This window comes from Muscardinus avellanarius (assembly GCF_963383645.1).
Source record: "Muscardinus avellanarius genome assembly, chromosome: 5".
NCBI lineage: Eukaryota > Metazoa > Chordata > Mammalia > Rodentia > Gliridae > Muscardinus > Muscardinus avellanarius.
In genome coordinates, this window is record NC_137790.1 from 82,986,526 (window position 1) to 83,010,011 (window position 23,486).

At 37.5% G+C, this 23,486-nt stretch overlaps 1 protein-coding gene across 1 annotated transcript; it reads right to left on the reverse strand.

Annotated features, from left to right (window-relative positions):
• Positions 1 to 972: 972 nt before the first annotated feature.
• Positions 973 to 22,949, reverse strand: CLDN16 (claudin 16; the record flags this gene model as incomplete). Its single annotated transcript, XM_080695726.1, has 5 exons — positions 973 to 1,106; positions 1,737 to 1,928; positions 4,491 to 4,655; positions 8,671 to 8,773; positions 22,836 to 22,949. The coding sequence occupies 5 exons, from the start codon at positions 22,947 to 22,949 to the stop codon at positions 973 to 975; spliced, it is 708 nt and encodes a 235-aa protein (XP_080551852.1).
• Between the last annotated feature and the right edge of the window lie 537 nt (positions 22,950 to 23,486).

The window sequence follows — 23,486 nt, forward strand, 5'->3', positions numbered from 1 at the left end:
AAAAAGAACAGACTTTTACATACTGGTTAAAATTTGAAAAAAAATAGTCTTCCTCAAAATTTCTAAATAATTTAAAAAATACAAAAAATGAACCAAAAGACAGGGATAGAGCTTGTAGGATTCATCCAAAGATTAGCATTTTTGGCCATGTTTAAAGATTGCTTATATTATTAAAGTATAATTTTATTTTAATATATCATTATCTTTGAAAGCACTATAGAAATAAAAAACAAACATTTCTACATCCTAGCCTAATCTTAAAACATAAGTATATAATGTACCAATAAATTAAAACACACACACACACAAATATACAGAGACAGAACAAAACAGTGAATACTAGAGGGGAAATGTAGGAAAAAGAGAAGAAATGGGAAGATATAGCTCAGAGGACACAAAGTAGTAGATATGTAGGCTGAACAAGTCTATAGATGTTTGTCTGTCTGTCTGTCAATGGTGGGTTCTTCCTTTGTTGCCCAGGCCTGCCTCAGCCTCCTGCCACTCAAGAAATCCTCCTGCCTCTGCTTCCCTAGCAGCTGGGACTACAGATGTGTGTCACCGTTCTTGGCTCAAGTCTACAGATTTAGACGTGAGAACTATAAGTAATATAATTATACAGTTTATGGAATTCATGTTAAATAAGTAGATTTTCCTCTTGGAATAAAAACAACAAAAAATGCGGGTTCCACTATAGTACCTTTTTATTATCTCTACTTACTCCTTAATATCATGTTGTGTACTTTAAACATACACAATGAGATCTACTTTTAAAATGTAGGGAAAGTACATGATGAAAAATAGAAAAATAGAAAGAAGTGAGAGAATAAAACATTTTGATTAATTAAGCTAGAATGAACTTAGTTGAATAAGAAATGCGAATAACTGTCCCAGGATTGAGCCACTATTTTATGAATTTGGACACATTGATTGATTAGCTACCTAATACATGAACACAGATTGACATTTGGTGTTCTATACTCTTGTGTCTACAGCATACATTTTAGCAGTCTCTGTCCGAGAGGCCATGTATGACTTGGCTGTTGAAACACCAGCTGTAGAATAGGGATGTCTTCTGGAATAAGGATAGTTTCTCTCAGGCCCAACATCTGCTTACAAAGGATAAATGCAGAAATAGAAAAGTAAGTATGACTCAGTAAACCTTGTAAAATGAAAAAAATAATGGCATTTATATGTTTTTCCTCTAAAGGAACAAGAATAAACTTCTCAGTAAGGAATCATCTAGGAATCCTTCAAAGAATTTGAGAAGAAATTCTGAAATTTTTATCCTGAAATTTATTTTTAGGTTTAAAATTTAAACAGCTATTTTGTTTTTTTGCTGATGAAGAGAGGAATTCTTGGTCTTTAAAGTGAGAGTTTTAGAAACTCAGTGTGACACATGAAATTCTCTAATAACTACTTGGCTCTCAGTCCACTTCTCCTTTTAACTTTTAATTCTCAGTACAACTTTAGTGTCTTGGGTGAAGTCAGATGTATAAGAAGGATTGATACATCAAAATAACCATCGCATATTTGAATATTGGACACAGTTGTGGCTGTGATTTTCTCAACTAATATACTATTATCTGCGCAATATAGCTTGAGTATTATAATTTAGTTATCTTTGACTGACAATTTTTTAATGGTAATAGGTAAAAATTTAAACAAGCAGTAATTATAAATGAGATATATTTCCACTGGTGGAGGAAAGAAAATGTGCTATTTTACTTTGTTATTACCTTTAAACAGGTATAAGCAGCAAGTGAGGACCGCTCCAGCCAAAAAGCAACCCAGAGACCCAGCCATTCCAAGCCAACAGGACCAACCAAATTTATATTGGATACCAAGAAATATATTGTGCAAAATGAGAGAAGAACGTTCCACATAAACATCAACAGCATACCACACAGAGCCAATGATTCCAGGGGCACCTGAAAGAAAGGAAGGATTCTGAGAAAATTTGGGGTATACTCCAAATTTAAATCCAAGAAGGCCCGCTTGCTACTCCAAATGCATGATGTCATTTAAGGAGGTAACAAAGATACTATGGATTAATGGGCAACTAAAATTTTGGGTAGTTCTTCTATCTTTGCCTTTTACCTCCCATTTTGTAATTTCTTCCATATTTACCTCAGTTTATTAATAAATGGAAATGAAAAATGAGATTCTCATCAGTTTGTGTTTACCAAAACTGATCAGAATTATTTGTTTTAACATTCCACTTTCCAATGTTATTACAGCCATGTATATCTTAATGATAGAGCTCTGTTCTGAGAAAGGGGTGTAGAGGTTGTTTCACCCTTGTGTGAACATCATGGACTGTACTTACATAAACTTACATGGGATAGCTACTCTACACCTAAGCTCCATGCCATAGCCCATGTTCTTAGGCTATGAAGAAGATGGTCTGAGATTAAATCAAGCACAAGAGAAAATGATGCAGTGAGAAAATTCAGTAAATATGAATGGTACGAGGCTACCACTGGCATAACAGTATTTTTTTATAGCAAACATTTTTATAGGTAGAAAGAGTATACCCTCAAATAATAATAAAATGCATTGATAAAATGCAATATAATAAATGTATAAGTCATTAACAGCTATTTATTATCATGATCATATAATTCAGTAGGATTATGTATATCAGCCTCACCACACAGAGGTAATGCCTTGTGCTATGATGTTATGACACCTAAAATGTTTCTATATAGCAGGGACTTTTGAACTCCATTATGTAGTTGTATAGGGTTACCATCATATATGTCGCCTGCCCTTGACCTAACTTTCATAATACAGCTCATGACTGTGTTGCAGGGAGAAAAATATTTTTGTTTTGTTTTTCAAATGGCACAAAACCTTCTGTTTTATATCTTAAATGTACACAAAGTTCTTACTTAGCACTGTGTATTTTGAGAAACATATCTTCAGAAAAGAAATTCTTTTAATCAGTTTTGTAATTTGTGACATACTTCAGAAGAGTTGTTTAATTTTGTTGCACAGTGACTAAAAAGAAATAGACATACATATCCATATATATATTTTAACAGGATATATATTTATATCTTGAGACATGGAGAGAAAAAAAGAACACCACAGTCAAATATAAATAATATAGAACATATGTTAATTCTATACTGACATTTAAAATTGCAAGTAGATTCAAGGCAGCCCCATTTCAAGTGTGTGAAGGGCAGGTTCCCTGAACCTTTTTTACTGAGTATTAAATCTAGGGCCTTGTGCACACAAAGCAAACACTCTACCACTGAGGTACACCCAGCCCTTTTTATTTCCCTTGAAATAAAACCTAGGGTCTCCCTAAGTTCCCCAGTCTTGAACTTGATAATCCTCTGCCTTGGCGTCCTGAGTCTCTGGGTTTACAGACATGGGCCACTGCACCAGCTGAAGATGCTTATTTCCAGAGTTCCCGCGATTTGTCATTTGCTACTCCACACTGCCTGTTAGGTTCTCGTTTATATTTATTTGCTAAATTTTTTGCTTTTACCAATTAAGATTGTTTTTCTCTCTAGGGTATGCCCTTTGCTTTACAATCTTTCTGTCCTTTGATGTCTTCAATGGTATTCCTCCTCCAAGCTTATATTAAGACCCCAAAGAGACATCATATTGTCACAGAGGAAGACTTTGAAGTTGAAGACATTATTTGTGTAAAATTCAGTTTTGTTGTTTTCACTAATAATTCCACATAAAAATTATTTCTTGACTTAGCTATGTTTGGTTAATTAGTCTTCAGAACTATTATTTTTTATCTGCTTCTAAAGTATAGATAATAATGTGACTGGTTTATTGCTACATTTATGATCAGATAGTTTGGCACAGGAGAAAAACTGAAAGTAGGACTTGGTGCAACTCAGTTCATTGCTAACAAGAAAAACTTGTAAGGAGAAAAGAAAGGTCGGCAGCTTGGAGCTTCATTTAGGATTTAACTTTAGGAATTAATTATTTAAAAATAATTGTTTTTAAACTTGAAAGCATTATGTAACATTTTTTGGTAGATAATGGGGATTGAACCCAGTGGCATTCTATTTCTGAATTACACCCCCAGACCTATTTATTTATTTATTTATTTGTTGTTTTTTTGTTGTTGTTGAAACAGAGTTTCACGAGGTTGTGAGAGTCCCTGGTTTTGATGCTGGTCTCAAATCTGTGGTCCTCCTGACTCAGCCTCCCAAGTACTGGGCTTATAGGCATGTGCTACCATGCCCATCTACATTATGTAACTTTTTGAATGACCAAAAATTGTTTAAGAACTTTAGCCTACCTTAATCTGGAATATTAACAAAGATTAATTACTTGATTCCAAAGGTAAAGACATAGGAGGATAATTCTATGGAAGAATAGGTGTTCTCTATTTTTTCAGTCTATAAAAATATGCCATGTATGATCCTAAAATAAATTGCATGAGGACAGCGCCCTTTTCCTTCACCTCCAGTCCTTAGGTCAGTGTCCATGCCCCTGCTGCTTGTCCCCACCAGTACCTGCTATCAATAATGTGGTTCCAGCAACAAAGCAGAGGCGGACTTTAATGTAGGGCTCATCAGGGAGGAATTTCACGCAGTCCAGACCAAGGAGCAGGGTGATAAATCCAAAACCAGCCAGAATGTCTGCAGTAATCATCAGTGCTCGAGTCACCACCAGCTTCACTGGACGACCAGGGCACGTGGTTACAGCAGTCAGAGGAAGGAAACATGTTAACTCCCAGAGGTACACACGACACAGAAAACCACACACAGTACAAGCTCACTGAGAGGAGTCAGATTTGACATTGGCATGAACTAGGAAATGAAGATCCTTAACTTCTTCAAACATTCAAAACATGATGAGATTATTGACATCATCACTTGCTGAGGCACTGACACTACTTCATTTTGTTGGCATCTTAGCAGATAGAATCCTGGTAGACAGTGGAGACTAGGAAAATTTTTCCCTTTTGCCTCCTGCTCTGGAGTATTATAGTGAATAGTAAACCGAAGGCAGAGTATCGGTTCTGTAGAAATTAGTCGGTTAATATTGAATAAATAAACAAATAATTGATCATCATAACTGCCTGGAGTTTTATTAGAACATTAAAAATAATTGGCTTGAATTTTGCACATGAATGTAGGCTAAAATATTTTAAGACTTGTCCATTCAGGCTAGTGGGAGGCATGAGCAGAACTTTAGAAAGGAGAATTCATTCCTGCTATCACATAGAAGCCATATCATGTTGTTTTTAAGCCCTTCAAGCAGAGATCCTTCTTAGCCAATACTCTATACCCTTTAACCCTGCACTGTCAACTGAGCATATTTTATAGATATAGCCAATAAGGAGGTGTAGCAGGAAGCTAAGAAAAGAAAACATCAGGTAAATAAAGGTGGGACAACATCAGTCACCTTCTGTGAGTAGAAACATCTCCAACTCTGAGTGACAGCTATGCCACATTAATAAAAGAGAAGTGGCTGAGACAGGAGAATCCGGGTTCATGGCCAGCCTCAGCCACTTAGTGAGGCCTTCCGCAACTTAGTGAGACCCTGTTTCAAAATAAAGAATAAAAAATAGGCAGGGGGTGTAGCTCAGAGGTAGAATGCCCCTGGGTTCAATCCTCAGTACCCCAAAAAAAATTTAAAAAAGAGGAGGGAAGTGATGTCACAATAGGAGAGTTAACTGTGTGCAGCTGATACTACTGCTGTGTTAGCTGACTGACGCATAAGAGCAATAAAATGTATTCCTTTCATGGTACAGTGATTATATTTTATTTTCATAGTGATCTGGGGTCTCCTTGTCCTTTAAATACTTTTTTTTCTCAATGGTGAGGTAAAATTAAGACTTTTTGGCAATATATTGCTTGCAGAATTGCAGCCAATTTTCCTCTTTTAAAAATAAGGAAATATCTTTATGGTGTATCTGAGAGAGGAAATCAATGTGTAAAATCCTCTTCTACCTTATTTATAGGAGAATATACTATATGTTTTCTTAGGAATATGTATAAACATTCATTTGTTCTTAGAATTGAATTTATATTCCAGAAATTGGCATTTCTCAAAAAATTTTAATATTTTAAATCTAAGACTCATTTTTCTCAAAATTGGGGGAAAATATTGGAACTTAATAAGTGATATTAGATCCTTTTTGTTTATGAACATGATGATTGGTTGTTCACAGTTTGTGTGAAAAGTGCCTCCTTCTTAAACCTTGTTATGTTGCTGGTGCTTTACCTGTCTGACATTAAAAAAAGAAAAAAATAAGTGATACCAGTTTTTTTCTGGCTTAACACATACTTTTGATTAAAAGTAATATATATTAAAATTATATAAATTACTATATTAAAAATAGTACACATGAGCTTCCTACTCTGTATTCTGGGCCAATGAATACTTTGGAGTGCTTCCACTGAAATTTTCTCACTCCCTTTTTGGAACCTGTTACCACCCAGGAACAGCAGTACCATCAGGATGAGGGGGAAGGGAGGAAGTTGTCTGAACCCATCCAGACCCAAGTGGTCTCGATTTTTCTTTCCTCACAGAGACTGTCCCACCCTCTTTCCAAATGTAGGGTCTCTGGAGCTCCAGGACTTATGCCTACAGGATGGCCCATTGACCCAACGGTCATCTTGGTTCCAGTAGAACATTCCTGCAACTAAATTGCTCCTGCTACCTGGTGAGAAATTCCTTTCTTTGTGATGAAATGAGATTTGGCTACCAGAATAGAGCTAGTATACTATTGTGAGTGTGTGTGTGTGTGTGTGTGTGTGTGTGTGTGTGTGTGTGTGTAGGGGAAGAGGTTCTTAAATTATCTTTGTTAACAAGAACTACGCAGCCGGGCATGGTGGCGCACGCTTGTAATCCCTGCGCTTGGGAGGCGGAGACAGAAGGATCGCGCAGGTTCAAAGCCAGCCTCACTGGCTTAAGAGTCCCTGTTTCCAAATAAAAAATATAAAAAATAGTTGTCTGGGAGTGTAGCCCGGAGGTAGAAGAGTTTCTGGGAACCCCTGTACCACAAAAAAAATAATAATAATAAAATATATAAAATTTAAAAAACTGAAAATATAGGGCTGGGCGTGTAGCTTGTTAGTGCAGTGCCCCCGGGTTTCATCCCCAGTACTGAAAAAAAAAAAAAAAAAGTAAACTGGCTTCAAACCTGCAAGATCCTCCTGTCTCCACCTCCCAAGTGCGGGGATTACTAGCGTGAGCCACCACCCCCGGCTAAACTGTTTTTTTTTTTTTTTCCTGTATAATAGGTATATTAGTAATTTTACATTCTGCTTGTATAAATGTACATAGTAGTATTTAAAAGGGTGTTTCTTTTGTTTTATTATTGTTTGTTGGTTTGATTGTTATACTGATGATTGAACCCAGTGACATTCTACCTCCAAACTACATACCTAGCCCCTTGTATTTTCTATTTTGAGACAGGGCCTGGCTAAGTTGCTGAGGGTCTCACTGTAATACTCCTGTCTCAATCTCCCAAATAATGGAATTGGGAGGCACGTACCACGACACTCAGCTTATTTAAAATGCTTAAATATTTAATCTTTTCTCTTTCTTCTTCACTCTAGCAAAGCACTGACTTTTTGGAATACGCCGAGTGTCCAGCATAAATGTCCACTGTTGTTCATCAAATCATGCTTCTTTGTAGGTACAACTTGCTTAGTATAAGGAGAAGAAAAGTAAAAGAATTAAGAAGACCTTTAAAACAAAAATTTAACAAAGGCATTATGAATTATGTAAAAAACGTTTCAAGCCCCTGAGTCCTAAATAGCAGGTGAAAATATCTTAGAGCACGGTTCTAAGTGCTTTTTCTTGGACTGAAATTGCTGTCCAGGGGAAAATCCACATTCCAAAGGTTTACTTCTCATTTATCTTGAGAAAATAAGTTGCTATGTGAAGCCCTCACCCATCATTTGCTTTGAAGGGGACTAAAACCACTTTGCTTTAATAACAGAGTTAGTATTTCTTGGCACAGTTCAATGTTCTAAATAAATAAATAATGCTATGGAAAAGGACTGAAAGAATGAACAATGAGATTTGTAATTTATGGAATCTCTTATTCATAGAAACATGGACCTTGCTAATACCTAACTGGGATTTAAAGCTAAAAGGAGAGAAGATGAAGGAGCTGGCTTCAATATTGCTGCTAACAATGTGTTTTTTTTCCTTCCATCCACTGATCCCCATAATCTGTGGGTCTCTTTTTGGCAATCTCTTTATGTCTCTGCCCCTCTATCTCTACCTCTTTATTTCTTAGCAAATCTTCAATTAAAATAACTGTAAACTTTCTATTTGAGCTAAGTCATAGCTGAAAGACATCTCTGAAATATTATTCACATAACTTGCCAATTCTAATCATAAAATTCTAACATTCAAAGAATACATTTCAATTAAGAAAGCATTTACTATAAGCCTACCATGCACATGGCATTATATGAGGTCCTGTGGGAGATGGCAGAAATAGGACACTTTTGCCCCTAAGGAATTTATAAACATATAGAAACAGATAAAATATGCTATATGTTTCAATTCACATTTCAGAAGTAAAATTAAATTCTAATTGCAAGATTTCAAACTGGACAGAACCTTAATATACTACCACAGAAAACCAAAAGCACACGATGGAAATGTGAGCACAGTTTCCCTTGGCATTCCTTTCCTGGCAAGCAGAGACGTCCCAGGTATACTCACACGGGTGTTCCGCATATATAGAGTCGTACTCATCACAGGTGCGAATCCCATCAAAAGCGTTGGTGACACATTCCCACCAGAGGCCGCGGCACTTGGTGCTCACCTGCATGTTGGAGAAGACAACTGTGTGAAACAACCCATGTGGGCACATTTCGGTTCCCCTTCATCACATGGAGACCCCGGCTGCCACGTTCAGTAACTAAGTACAGTGGTTACAAGGGTGATCAGAATCTCATTTACAACAACCAATGCATTTTAGAATATTTTCCCTTAAGCACTGACAATTAAAGGCTCTCCAGACCAGGAAATGATTCTACTTCCTGATTCTGCATGCGTATGTGTGCACACGTGTGTGTAAGAATTAAGTCATGAGTAAGTTGGATAAACACCGAACTAAGTTTATTCAAATATCTACGACTAGTTCCATCATCCTGTCATGGCATAGCATGAAGACAATACTTGGTCATGCTGATACTGACTCAAAAAATTCAATGCAATCATAGATGGTATCTGCTAAGGTCTTGAGTATATTTATATTACTCAATGCAATTTTCCTAAATATGAACACCGATTTCATATATAAAGATATTATTTTATGTCTTGTAAATTTAAAATTAGCAAAAAAATTTGCCAGTAAATAAAAAGCCACCAATACATGACTAAAAGCTCCATGTCTTCTTCCTCTCTGTTCTACTAACATATGACAAATGTTTGAGCTATGATCTGTATGTAAACAAACTTTATAGCAATTTGACAGCTGTAAACTACTTTTACTTGGAAGTGATTTGCAGATGACAAGGATCCTCTTGCAGCTAAAAGGTGCCAGTGCCCTGCATCTTCCCATCCTTTGTCCATAAACACAAGTCACAGTAAAGTTTCACAATGGCAAACATGCCAACAGAAAACTGTTTGAAGTATTGTGGACAGTTCAGACAACATAGCAAGGAGCTAATGTGATTGCTTCTTCAGACTCAATTATGGATTCACATTACTTTGGAAGCTGAAATAATTTAGTAATGTTTAACAATTATCTTGGAAAATTAAAACTTAATATTTTATCCAAGAATGAATAAAGAACAGAGCAAGGTGGAAAGAGGAATGCAAAGGAAGGAATGTTAAACTGGTGGGTATATGAAAGGAAGGGACATAAAAACGTGGCTTTGCAAAAGAAAATCATGGGAAGGTATACATACACTCGCTGCCCATCTTCTGCTTTGAAGCCTCTTGTGGACCAGCTAAAACTCTGCTGCTTGAAACTCCAGCATGGTTTTGAGTGTGCTATCTCTATTTAATTTATTTTGTTGTGAAATATTTACAATTAGTAAGAATGAACGAGTCTGAGACTATACTTTGAAGCTGTTACTATTTAAGCATATAGCATTTCATCTAGATGTTATTGTCATAATCCATTTTACAAATGAACAAATGGAGACACAGGAAATTAATAACCCTAATTCAGCACAGTTGATAAATGGAGAAGAGAGGACCAAGGATCATACTGGTATGTGTGTGTGTGCTCTTAAGCACTGCACTGTATTTATAGCTCAATGGAGATGAAGAAGGAGAAAGAAGAGAAGGAGAAGGAAGTGGAGGAGAAGGAGGAGGAGGAGGAGGAGGAGGAGGAAGAGGAAGAAGAGGAGGAGGAAGAGAAGCAACTAGGCATGGTAGCACATGCCTGTAATCCTAGTGCTTGGAAGGCTGAGACAGGAAGACTATAGGTTCATGGCTAGCCTTGGCAACTTAGCAAGACCCTCTGCAACTTAGTGAAAACCTATTTACAAATAAAAAACTATAATAAATATAAGGATGTGAGTATAGCTTAGAGGTAGGATGCCCTTGAGTTTAGTCCTCAGTACCAAGAAAAAAAAAAGACAGAATTGGATATTGGAGGATAGGTTTAGGTTAAGGAAGCCCTGACTGGAACCTCATACCAAGACTATTCTTCTTCCAAACCTCACTTAAGCTTGCTGTTCCTAAGGTTAAATCTGGAAATGATATTATGGATATTTTTTGGTGGTACTGGGGTTCCTGGAAGCCCTTCTACCTCCAGGCTACACTCCCAGACCTTTTTTATATTTTTATTTGGAAACAGGGTCTCTTAAGCCAGCGAGGCTGGCTTCGAACCTGCACGATCCTCCTGTCTCCACCTCCCAAGCACAGGGATTACAAGTGTGAGCCACCACACCCAGCCTGATATTCTGGATTTTCTAGCCAATTATCTGACCCAGAGAAACAGAGAGTCCAACAATCTAATGAAGAAATTTTATCTTGTAAAATCTATCACATCAAGTTCTAAAGAAAGACATGAATATCTAGTTTATACATGCATAAACTTTAGATATAAATTGGCAGTTCTAATAACTGTGTTATAACCTTGGGCAAGATCTTACTTCAGTCAAATCTGTCTTCTTACCTGATAAAGGATATAATGATAGGGTGGCTCTAAGTAATAATGGTTATAAATATGTGCGGTATAAATTATTTGCTCCATAAATTAAAATAATGGTAAGGTGCTCAGACATCATAATGATATTGTAGGCAGTGGCTATGCTCAGCTTTATTAATAATAATGAAAGTGAGAGAGGCAGATGCAATAGGATGATTAGTGGCTTTCAAAAAAGACCTAATCCTGAGAACCTAAGACTATGACCCAGCTTGGAAAAATAGTCTTTGCAGATGTAATTAAGTTAAGGGTCTTGAGATGAGGAGATCATCTTGGATTAGCCAAGTAAGCTCTAAATTAATGTCAAATATCTTTATAATATACACACAAAGGAGAGTTATAGACAGAGGAGAAGGTGATGGGTCCATGCGAGCAGATCAGAGCCACACAGCCACAAATCAAGGAGTGCCCAAAGCCACCAGAAGCCAGAAGAGACGGGAAGAAAATACCCTTGGAACCTTCAGAAGCAGCGCAACACTCCCAATACCTGATTCCAAACTTCTGGCATCTAGAACCATGAGAGAACAAGATTTTTCTTGCACTAATCCACCCAATGTATGGTCTTTTGTTATGGCAGCTCCAGCAAATTAATGTAATAGACAGGTTGGTTGTTAGGTCAGCTCCAGGAAACTAACTCAGTACACAGGAAAGTAATAGTCTGAAGTGCTATCCCATAAAATAAGTCAGGCCTACACATAGCCTGTTGCCCTTCAGTCACCCAATTAACAGACACACTGGATCCAATTTCCTACATCTGTGGTTAGGAAGCTATTGCTCTACTGTCAGACAATGATTGGCCACAATTTCCTTCCTGTTTGTAAGTCAGCCACCACAACATTCCTGTTGTGTGTGAATATTCCTATTATATATGTTGGTGCTAAGAAAATGGACTGAGATGTGTGTATGGGAATTCTTTACATTGGTAAGAATATTCCTGCCTTGCCAAAATAATCAAGCAGCAATGACAATTTCAAGGCTATTGATCATTTACTTGCAATGACCATATTTAGAAAAGCAATGAGCTCATTAGAGAAAACAAGGAATCCAATTTCATTAAGTATTAATGCTCAGGGGCACACTGTTAAATTGCTTGGTATTCACACTCAGTTAAGGTACGTGAGAATAGTGGCTGTAATTAACTAAAGTTCTGCGTTAATATAGCACTTACTGCAGACACCCTTAAAGGTGCCTTTGTGCATAAAATACAAGGTTAAAGATTTTACTATTTATTATATTTAGGAAAGCCCTCCTTGCTGTAATATATAGTCTTTACTTAATCTAACCCTCCATTATAAAATGGCATATTATGAATACTCTAAAAGGCAAGCAAATGTAAGTTCTTGAAGGTTTTAAGACAAAATTCTTAAGAAGCAGACTGATGCTTAAAATATTATGGCTAACCTTTCTGAAAAAAAAATGCAAAACATCAGCGAGTAAATTTATTTCACAGGACCATCCTAAGTAGAGAAGTATAAACTTGAGCTCACCCCTTTTAAGGTGCAGTTTATACATTTAGAAATAATATAGAAAACAATGTTAAAAGAACTTGTACATGACTTTAATGCTATTGCTCCTGGAATGGAGAGTAAATTATCTCCTAAAAGAGACATCAGTTTATCCAAGGGATGAAAGTAAAGTAGAAAGATACCCACAGCCAACACGAATCTCTTAATTACTTGCCAACAGTTTGAAAGGAGAGATTTTATAGGACACACAAGACTTCTGGCTTCCCTTGAAAACTGGTTGCCTGGACTCCACAGTCCCACATACCAACAATTAGCATGATGGAGCATGGAGCGACTGCTCCTACTTAGGTGGGGCGGGTGGAGCCTGCATTCACCCAGCTCCTGCAGTGCCTTGATCAAGTATGTTGGCCACCTGCCTCCTAAAGGCGTTTGAATGTTTTTCTGGGGCTACACACTAACAAGAATACCATTCTTACTCTCATCCTCTCAAACTTCTACCTGTCATCTGCCCCACTTCAAAGGGATGCTTCCATGAGGCTTCACACACTTGCTCTAGCTAGAGTTCACCTCTTTTTACCCTGAAAGTTCACAGTAATTTCTCCATATAACATATAACACTTACAATACTGAATTATTTTTTGTATGTGAGTTTTGTGCAACCCTTGATTTCTAAGCTATATTCACTGAATATTTGTCATTTATCAGTCAACTTGCCAACCAAAATATGTGGGTACCAAAATGATTAAGACATGCATGGCCCCTTGCTTCAAAGATCCTATAGTCTCTCCTTCTTGGCAGGTAGGAGATACTCAACAGATGTTTATGTAAGAAAAATGACCTTTTATTTTTAATTCTATGTATATGCATATTAAATCTTATTTGATCTTTGGAGTAGAAAATAATAACTGATATACTGTCTGCAAAATTTTTGCTTCATATGTGCTTTGAACAAGGCTAAATAAACCAGAACACTTAAACCCCAGAGCATAAAGAATGATTACTTAGTCCAGAGAGTTTATACTAATTTGGTTTCATCCTAAAACCTGTCTAATCCACTAGCTCTGAAAAGTGTTTACTATGTTCTAAGAATGAACAGGATACCTCTTAGGAAGTTTTAAAAGATCATGATGTTGATGACTCTTCCCAGTTGAGTAATAGTGTCATAAATTAGTTCTTTAGTCCTGGAATTTCATATTTTGAACTCCATAGCAATCTCCCACTAAGACTTTTCTATCCTGCAGAACTGAAGGTCATTATGTTAAGTGAAATATGCCAGGCACAAAAAGGCAAGGAATGAATGATCTCAAGAGATAAGTGCTCTTGCTTTGTTGTTCCTCACTCATATGTGAAATTTAAAAAGGTGACCTCTCAGAAGTTCAGAGTAGCATGGTGGTTACCATATGAGTGGGAAAAGGAGATGGGAGAGAGGAATGAGGAAAGGTTTGGCAATGGTACCAAGTTACAGCTGAATAAGATCAAGAAGTCCTACTGTGCTATGTAGGGTAACTTATAAAGGCAGCGTACTACACATTCCAAAAATCTAGAAGAAATGATTTTGAATACTTTACCATAATGAAATTATAAATGAGGAAATAAATATGTTTTATCTGACTTAACCATTACACATGTAAATGAGTATCTTAACATCACATGGTACCTCATTCATGTGTACAATTTTCTTGGTTTTGTGTGTCACTAAAATACTCATTTAATATAAATTTAAGAACTCCATTTTATTATTTGTCAATATATCTTTTTATCCTTCTTAAAATACAATTGATGACACGTGATTTTGCCTGCCTCTCTTTTTAATTTATCTTTTCAAAACTAGAGGTACTCAAAATTCAAAATACTTGGTATAGCTGGGCATGGTGGCGCACGCTTGTAATCCCAGCATTCGGGAAGCTGAGACCAGAGGATGGAGGTTCATGGATAGCCTCAGCTATTTAGTGAGGCCCTCTGCAACTCAGTGAGACTCGGTTTCAAAATAAAAAGTAAAAAATAGGGCAGGGGGTGTAGCTCGGAGGTCAAAAGCCCCTGGGTTCCATCCCCAGACCTGCAAAAAAAAAAACTTCATATTTATCTCTTCTACAGTCACACACACACACACACACACACACACACACACACATTATTGGCTGACCACTATCAAATGAGATTTTTTTCTCAAGATGCAGTAAGTTATAAATGCATAGGGGTGAATAATGCATACACCAAAAACAAATGTAATAAATAATTAAGATATATTAGTTTAAAAACCATCCTGCCAGACCATATTAGTACTTACAATTTTGGACAGCACTTTAATATCTTTGTACTGATATATTTTAACACTGAGTATTCAACATACCTGCATCTATTACTTAATTAAATATACATATGGAGACATACATTTTAAAATATTTTTGTAAATACTATATTTTATGACAAATAATTGGAATGTCTTTCATTGTAATATAAAATTACTATGCCATGGTACAAAATACTCAACAAGATTAAATAAGGATGAGGAAGCCAGGCTAAAATAATCCTGATAGCTACTGCCCAATATTTATAATATCTGAAAGAAATTAATAAGTTTATTTACTAGAATATGTTTAGCTCTGTCCAGTCTTTCATGAAGCACTGGCTAAAGGTATAAATGATAAAAACAGAATAATTCAAATTTAGGTGGTAAAATATAATTTTGTGGGACTTTGAGTTTGTATGACCTAGTTTACATAACTAAACTATCTTAATATTTCAATTTTAGCACTTCTTGTTTAATTTACTTAAATTACATGTAGTATAATGCATTGTTATAAAAGTATAGTTTAGCTAGGAGTGGTGGCGCATACTTGTAATCCCAGCGCTTGGGAGGCTGAGACAGGATTGACACAGGTTCGAAGCCAGCTTCGGCTCCTTAGTGAGGCTCTCCGCAACTTATTGAGACCCTGTTTCCAAATAAATTATAAAACATAGGGCTGGGGGTGTAGCCCAGAGGTATAAAAGCCACTGAATTCCATTCCCTAGTACCACCAAAAAAAAAAAGTATAGTATAACAACTTTCAATTATACTACCCAATATCAGAAATCACAATTTCTGAGTGAATGATTATAAAATATTAATTTCATTTTTCTTTTGCTTTTAAAATTTTTTCTTTTTAAAGTAGCAAGTAGAAAAGCTTATTATATAGACAGAATACATTTCTCACCAACCTTATTAGACATCTCAGAGGATTAGATTTTTATTTCTATCTTATTTTTAAAAATTGAGCCAAATACATTTATTGAAAAAATTAGATTACAGCAAGATAGGTTTTGCATGGCTTTTTTAATGGCTGTTTCTCTACATAAGATACTTCTCATTGAGGATTTTGTGTGAGATTTCCAAAGATCATCTCATAATATATTTCATGTATTTATTCATTCTTTAAACAATGTCAAGCTTCTCCATAGATGTTCTGTAATTCGTGTGCACAAATGCATCGTGGGCCGCTGTAATGTGGACATCAGTGCTCAGTGCTGCACAACATCATGAACTGAGTAATAGAACATTTGCAGTCTCAAATGTCTTCTGGAAGATTCTGAAATCAACTGGAAAGTAAAACTAGCATACATATATAAATACATACATATATACATATACAGCATATACATGTATATAGTATACATGTCTATATATATATATATATAATTAGAACACATACTTGATATAATAATTTTAATATGTACTTTATGTCTTAAAGAATTATAACATCACTAATGCAAACAGAAATCCTAAGAGAGAACCTGATTATTAGGATAAAATACATTCTAATGTGTGCAGCCTTTATTTTGAGATCACAAAATTTGAATAATAACAGTGTTTGGTATATAGAAGTTTCACAGAAAATAATAAACATAAAATACCTAAAATAGAATCATTTTGTGCAAATGTTTTTTTTTTCTTTTGCTAATGAAGAAAGCAGTAACTTTGGGCAGAAACTATTTTTGTCCCAGTGCAGATAATTAATAATTATAACCTTATGACATAGTTTCAATGTCATTAATACTATTAATTATTTTCTTGGTTAAGTATAAATATTTGACAGACTATCTTTTGTTTGTATCATTACTCTAGTCAGAAAATAAAGAAATAGTAGTAAGTATAAAGATAGGTGAACCACAGCCCAGAGAAGTAAGCAAAATTTCTCCAAGAGAATCAATGGCAAAAATAGGAATAGAGCCTAAATCTCGTAGCTCTCTGTTCAGTGAACATTACACAAAATGTCATCTCCTCCTCCAGTACAACAACAATCTGATGAACCAAAACTCAATCATAATATATCCAACACTTATTGGCTGATTTGTATTTGCCTAGTGCTCTGGTAAATGCTTTAGATACATAAGATCACTTAATCATCACGAGAAACTTATGATGTGTGCATCATTATTGTTTCTTTACAGAAGAGGAAATCTGGCTTCTAGCAATTAAAGAGCCCACCTCTCCCTCATAAGACTATCCAGCAAGGTGGGATTTAACCTTAGGCCCCTCTGACATCAAGTCTAGCCTGTGTATTTCCCCACTATAAAGAACTGTGTTCCTGCATCCTGTGTTATAAGATAAACTAGGCCAGAAAAAAAAGCATGTGGGCTGACCCAGGGGTATTTCTCCATGATGACTTCACTACAGAAATGAATTTTCCCATTTAAACTCTAGTTGAATGTCTCCACCATCCCTCTAGTTGTCCTAAAATGTTAAGGTGTGTTCCAACTTTGATTCCTCTCTTTATCACTTTCTTAAATATGCAATCATATCCTCCTCCTCCTCCTCCTCCTCCTCCCCCCCCTCCTCCTCCTCCTCCTCATCCTCCTCCTCCTCCTCCTCCTCCATCTTCATCATCATGTTACTAGAAACTGAACCCAGGAGCCAGAGGCATTCTATTATTTAGCTACATCCTCAGTCCCTTTCTATTTTTTTTATTTTGAAACAAGGTCTCACTAAGTTTCTAAGGGTCAACTATGTTGTTGAGGCTGATCTCAAACCTGTGATCATCCTCTTGTCTCAGCCTTTCAGGTAAGGAATTAGGCGTGCACCACCACACTCTGCCTGCAGTCATTTTTTAAACCCATCAATTCAAATTCTTAGAGTTGCTCACATCTTTTCCTATATTCCCATGCTTGTTGCACTCTAGTTCCGACCGTCATAACTTTCTTCGTTTCTCTGGCTCATGTTTCCTGACCGGCCTCCTAGTGCCTCACTTCACCCCTCCCAACTATGCCTCACAGCTACTAAGAGTGAGTGAATTTTCTAAACTGCATGTATATGTGTGCTTATATGGAAGCACCCTTCCTACAGAATAAGATCTGTAATTTACAAATACATCAAGCCTTTGGTGACCAAGACCCTGATTTTTCATCCCTGCACTAGAAACCTTTACATGCTGAAAGGTGTACCATGACACAGACACGAAGCGCTTTTGTTTCCGGAAATCTGTGTATACCTTTTGCTTTGCTTAGAATGCCCTCTACTCTGGCTCATTTGCCTGGTGTTCACGCCCCAGCTTAGCTATCTCTTGTTCTGAGTAAACTTCACTGATAACCTAAGACAGGTGAGCTGCCATCCCAGGGGCATTCGTGGCCACAGCACTGGCCACTACACTGGTTCACCTGCCTATGCCCCTCAGTACACCAGGAGTGATCTAGAATGTTCCAAGTTTCCTGTTTTTCCTGTACTATACTGCAGCAACCTACAGATACTAAGAAATTTTTGTGGAATAAAAGAAGATAGAAAAAATGTATATAGAGGCAGAGAATGGGGTAGGGTTCAAGAGATGAAGGTGAAAGGGGTAAAAAGATAAAAAAGGAAGGAGAGGAAGAGAAAGAGCAATAGAAAAAGAAGGGAAGGAGAGAGGGAGAGAAAAAAAGAGGAAGGTAAAGAAAGTGGAAGAAAGGAAAGAACAAAGAAAAAAGGAAAGAGGGAGAGAAGGTTAGAGAAGAATTAAAGAATAAAATGGAGCTGCGCATGGTGGTCACTCCGGTAATCTCAATACTTGTGAGGCGAATACAGGGGATCACAGGTTCGAGGTCGATCTCAGCTACTTGATGAGACCTTGTCTCAAAAATAATAAAAAGGGCTGGGGGAACCGGGCGTGGTGGCGGACGCTTGTAATCCCTGTGCTTGGGAGGCGGAGACAGGAGGATCAAGCAGGTTCCAAGCCAGCTGTGTTGGCTTAAGAGACCCTGTTTCCAAATAAAAATATAAAATAGGTCTGGGAGTGTAGCCTGGAGGTAGAAGGGCTTCCAGGAACCCCAGTACCACCAAAAAAAAGGGGGGTGCTGGGGTTATACTTCAGAGGTAAAATGACCCTGGGTTCAATCGCCAATACCAAAATATACATATATATAAACTTAAATTGAGAATATTCCCATTATACTCTGAACATTGGAAGTTTCTGGAGACCCTGAACACCACTGGTCCTTTAGTCACTGGCCCTCTCCCTGGACTTGCAGACAGAGATAAGGGAGTCCTTTTATATTTATTTATTTATTTATTTATTTATTTATTATTTTTAAATTTTTAATTTTTATAAGTGGAACATATTGAAAGGAGAGTCCTGATGTTAAAGAAAGTAAAGGCTAATAGGAATTTAGAGACAAATGAGTTCAACTTTACCACTGATGAAAGTGGGCTGAACAGGGATGTGACTCCTCAGCAGAAGGCAGGGAGCAGGTTAAGATGTGAGCGCAGGTTTGAAGAGATCTCACACCCAGGCTCTCTCCTCCACGTCAGTCCTCCCAGGAGCACAACAGTTTCAAGAGTGAGAAGAGCCGGGCAGCGGTCAGGCATGTGACCCCTGGTTTAGGGCAGTGCACGCTACAATTTGGGGTGTTATTTCTTCCGTCCTCATTTTTAAAGTTATTTTTATTGGTGCATTGTAATTACATATAATAGTGATATTCAAAGTGTCATCACATTTAAATACAAAGGACTTCACTCAGCCTAGCATGGTGGTGCATGCCTGTAATCCCAGTAGTTGGGAGGCTGAGATAGGAGGGTTACAAGCTCAAGAAAATCCTGAGCAATTTAGTATTCCTCCTAAGACCCTGTTTCAAAATTTAAAAAATAAATAAATTAGGACTGGAAGTGTGGCTGAGAGGTAGAATGCTCCTGAGTTCACTTTAGTCCAAGTACCACAAAAAAAAAAAAACTTTACGCCTCAAGGTAGATGTGGGAGCTGTAAAACCAAAGAATAGCTGAGCTCTCTCTGCCTTTTGCTTTGTTACTCACCTTAATCTTTTCACAGTCCCTATGTTTGTTCTCACCCTATGTGTTTCTAAGCACTTACTGTCCTCTCCTCCGAAGCCCCTGCTGCCATGTTTACCTTTTGAAGTCCTTGGCATCATTTGGAGGCTTTGCTGGAAAGCCTCTTCTCCCATGAGACATGTTTCACTGTCCCCAATCACATCATCATCTCTATTCCTATAGGACTTCGTTTCTTTCTCAAAATATGAACTGATCTATTTCTTTTTTTGTAGTTTCACCCATATCTTTTTTTCCACACTCAATGTACCTTGCTGGAAGGCAGGACCCATTCTTGCTTTATCTTTACCTCTCCCGGTTATATTAACATAGTACCTTTGATATATATTTGATGCATTTATTAAGTTGAACTGAACCTTAGAACGCACTTTAAGCATCATGCTACATCAGCTTAAATGTTATCAAAGCTATAAATCTATGTGTCTACCTTTTCAAATTTTCATGAATGCTTTTTAAATTTCTGTTGTGTTGACTTTTTTCTAGCAGTTGTTTGAAGTGAGCTGCTAATATGGCCCAACAGACTAGGTGTGGTGGCACATACCTATAATCCCAGTACTTGGGAGGCTGAGACAGAAGGATTACAGGTTCAAAAACCAGCCTCAGAAAGTTAGGCCCTCAGCAACAGAGTGTGACTCAGTTTCCAAATAAGAAGTAAAAAGGGCTGGGGAATGTAGCTCAGAGGTACAATGCCCCTGGTTCAATCCCCAGTACCACCACACACACACACACACACACACAAAAAAAAAAAGAATACCTGGGCCAGTGGTGAGAGAGAGAGAGAGTTTATGGATAAAGTGATGACTTCATATGACTTCATATCCTGGCCAATAAAAGCAACAATTATGATAGATTTCTGTGCCTTCAAAAATATTGGCAAATAAGGAAATTGGCAAAAGAGAAGGGTCCTCACATAGTACAAACTTCTTTTCATATGGAGGTTTCCTTAGCTTTCAATTAATGTAAGTAAGAAAGAACTGAGAAATACCCACTAGCTTTTGTCCAAGGTTAGCAAGGATTTACTGGAGGTGAACAACCTGGACTGCTTATTTCATTAATTTTAACTAGATGCATTCTTGCACAAGGAAGATGGCAAATTAGTTGCATGTACTGAAATGAGAGGAAGAAAGCACTTTCAATGCCAGGACTGCCATCTCTCTCTTGGGAAGTTTTGACCCTTACCCTTCCTGAACTCTATTTCTTATACAGCAAAGTTAGCAATTCTGTCACCTTAGGTGGAAAGACTTGCACATTGTTTCAGAAAAATATTTTAGCAATGACTTTGAATAGGATTTTTGCATGCTTTAGAAACAGTTTTTAAGGCTTATTTTTAATTATGCTCTGGTCCAGCATCCAACAGACTTCTTTATTGATCATCTGCTCTTGGCAGTCCAAAGGAGAGCGAGCTAAGGGCGGCAGGATGTTTTGTCTGCACTTTCCCCCAGCACTGTTGAAAGGGCTTTCCTTTTCCATTCACTGCTTTTTTGCATGGCCTGATAAATATGTCCCCAGACTCAATTTAAAGAGGACATCCTTTCCAGCAGTCCAATTCGATTCTGTTTTAGAAATATACTTTCTAGCACTAAGAATGTGTTTATAACTCCATTGGTTTTGAAATGTCAGGTAGAAGTCAGAGGAAAACTTAAAAAATAGAAAAAATAAAGAGCAGAAACAATGAACAACAAAAGGGAAAATAATTACTTCCATTTCTAACTACACAAGAATCTAATAAATAAAGATAGAAGAAAAATATATAAACTTGTTCTCTAGTGTTTTTCTAAACTTCATAGAGGTAGCAATTATAGTATCTGTTAGGATTAATTAGTCCCTTCAGGATGTATGTAAAAGAGCAGATTGTACTGCTATATACTCCTAGAACTCCCAATAGTGTGTGTGTGTGTGTGTGTGTGTGTGTGTGTGTGTGTGTGTTCTTAACTCATATTTCCCTAAAGCTTATTATAAATAGCAGCTGAGTCTAAAATTTTTCTCAGTTCTAAATTTTTCTAAAATGTTTCTCAGTTCTGCCACTCTTACATTTCTATAGCCATAAGATGTACTTCTGAACTCAGATGAACTTCTTTCTGAGCTTCTTTGGTGAGAAGGATAAAACCCTCAAATGTGAACCCACCCACTCGTCTCTTGCATAATAGTTCCCAAGTGTATCTTGGTTTGAAGAAATAATTCTTAAGTCTGGGGTCTGTCTCCTGTACTTCAGGATGCGCTGGGAAGACTCTCAGAATATTTTCTTCTGCTTGGAAGTTCATTAAAATAACACTTTTCTACTGCATACTAATTGGGCAGGTTTTATATGTCTTGAGTTTGAATATTCAATGTCTTAGAATGTTAACACTTTTGGTTGTTATTTTTGGTATTGGGAATTTAACCCAGGGGCATTTTACCTCTAAGCTATAATCCCAGCTCCATTTATTATGATTATTCTTTTTTTAAATTCCAAACAGAATCTACACTAAGTTGCTTAGGGTCTTGATAACTGCCTCAAGCCTGAGATTCTCCTGTCTTAGCCTCCCAAGTACAGGGGATTATAGGTGTGTGCCACCACCCCGGGCTTATTAAAATGTCTTTAGTTACCATAGTACTCTTAATGCTGAACAAATTTACCTAAGGGGGAAATGCTGTTACTGAAGCGCGATTCACTTTGGTGTATGTAGCAGTGGAAGATGTGAATTTCTGAATGACTCCATGACAGGAGTTAAGAATTCTGTAAATTTCTCCTTATGATAAAAAGAGGAATTATTCAGTTACCTCATCTGCAAAATGGGCTGACACCAGTATCTCATCGATGAGTGTGAGGATGAAATGAGCTTATGATACAGAGGTTCAAGAAGTAGTAAGTCAGTCTGGTGACAGCTTTCCCTGTTCTCTGAATCCTGGGAAACACAACGAGGCTTGTACAGGGGAGTAGGCTGAGAGAATGTTTAGGCTGGGTTAGAAAAAGAAGTTGCTGATGGCTTACCTCCAGGGAGTCATCAGCATTCACCATCCAACAGTCTGTCCATGTCGCCACAATCAAAAACCCAGTGGAGAAGAAGGCAAAGAAGCAGGCTGTGTACTGAAGAAGATCCTTCATGGTGGCGAGCGGCCCGTCTGAAGAGACTCATGGGCAGGTGCCAGCCCCGGGCCCAGGTCGCTGGAATGCTACTGGCCTCCTGTTCCTGGTACCTGTAGATGAGAAAGTGCAGGCCTTCGACTTTTCCTCACAGCCTCTGCCTTACGTGGCAGTGCAACAGTGCAAACAGGCTGTAACCCACAGAGGGGTCCTGGAGGTCCTGCTCTGAGGGAACCAGCTTCCAATCAGAAGCCGGGTCCGCGAAAGGCCTGAGGTCACTTTGGGCGGGGGAGAGAAGGACCCCGGGTGACATTTCCTGCCCAGACTGTGGGCTAATGCTGAATGATGGTCACTAGAGGCCTGAGCCAGTGCCAAGATGGAGGGCAGGAGGAAGGGTCTCACCCAGGTAGGTGAGGGCCTGTAAATTGATCTGTCTCAGCCCTCCAGGGAAGGTGAGCTAGGCTCCGCCCCTCAGAAGAAGGCTCTATGGTTGACTGAGTGCTGTTTTATTGTTAGGTCTATTTTAATATTCGCTGACTACCTCAGACAGACAGGCCA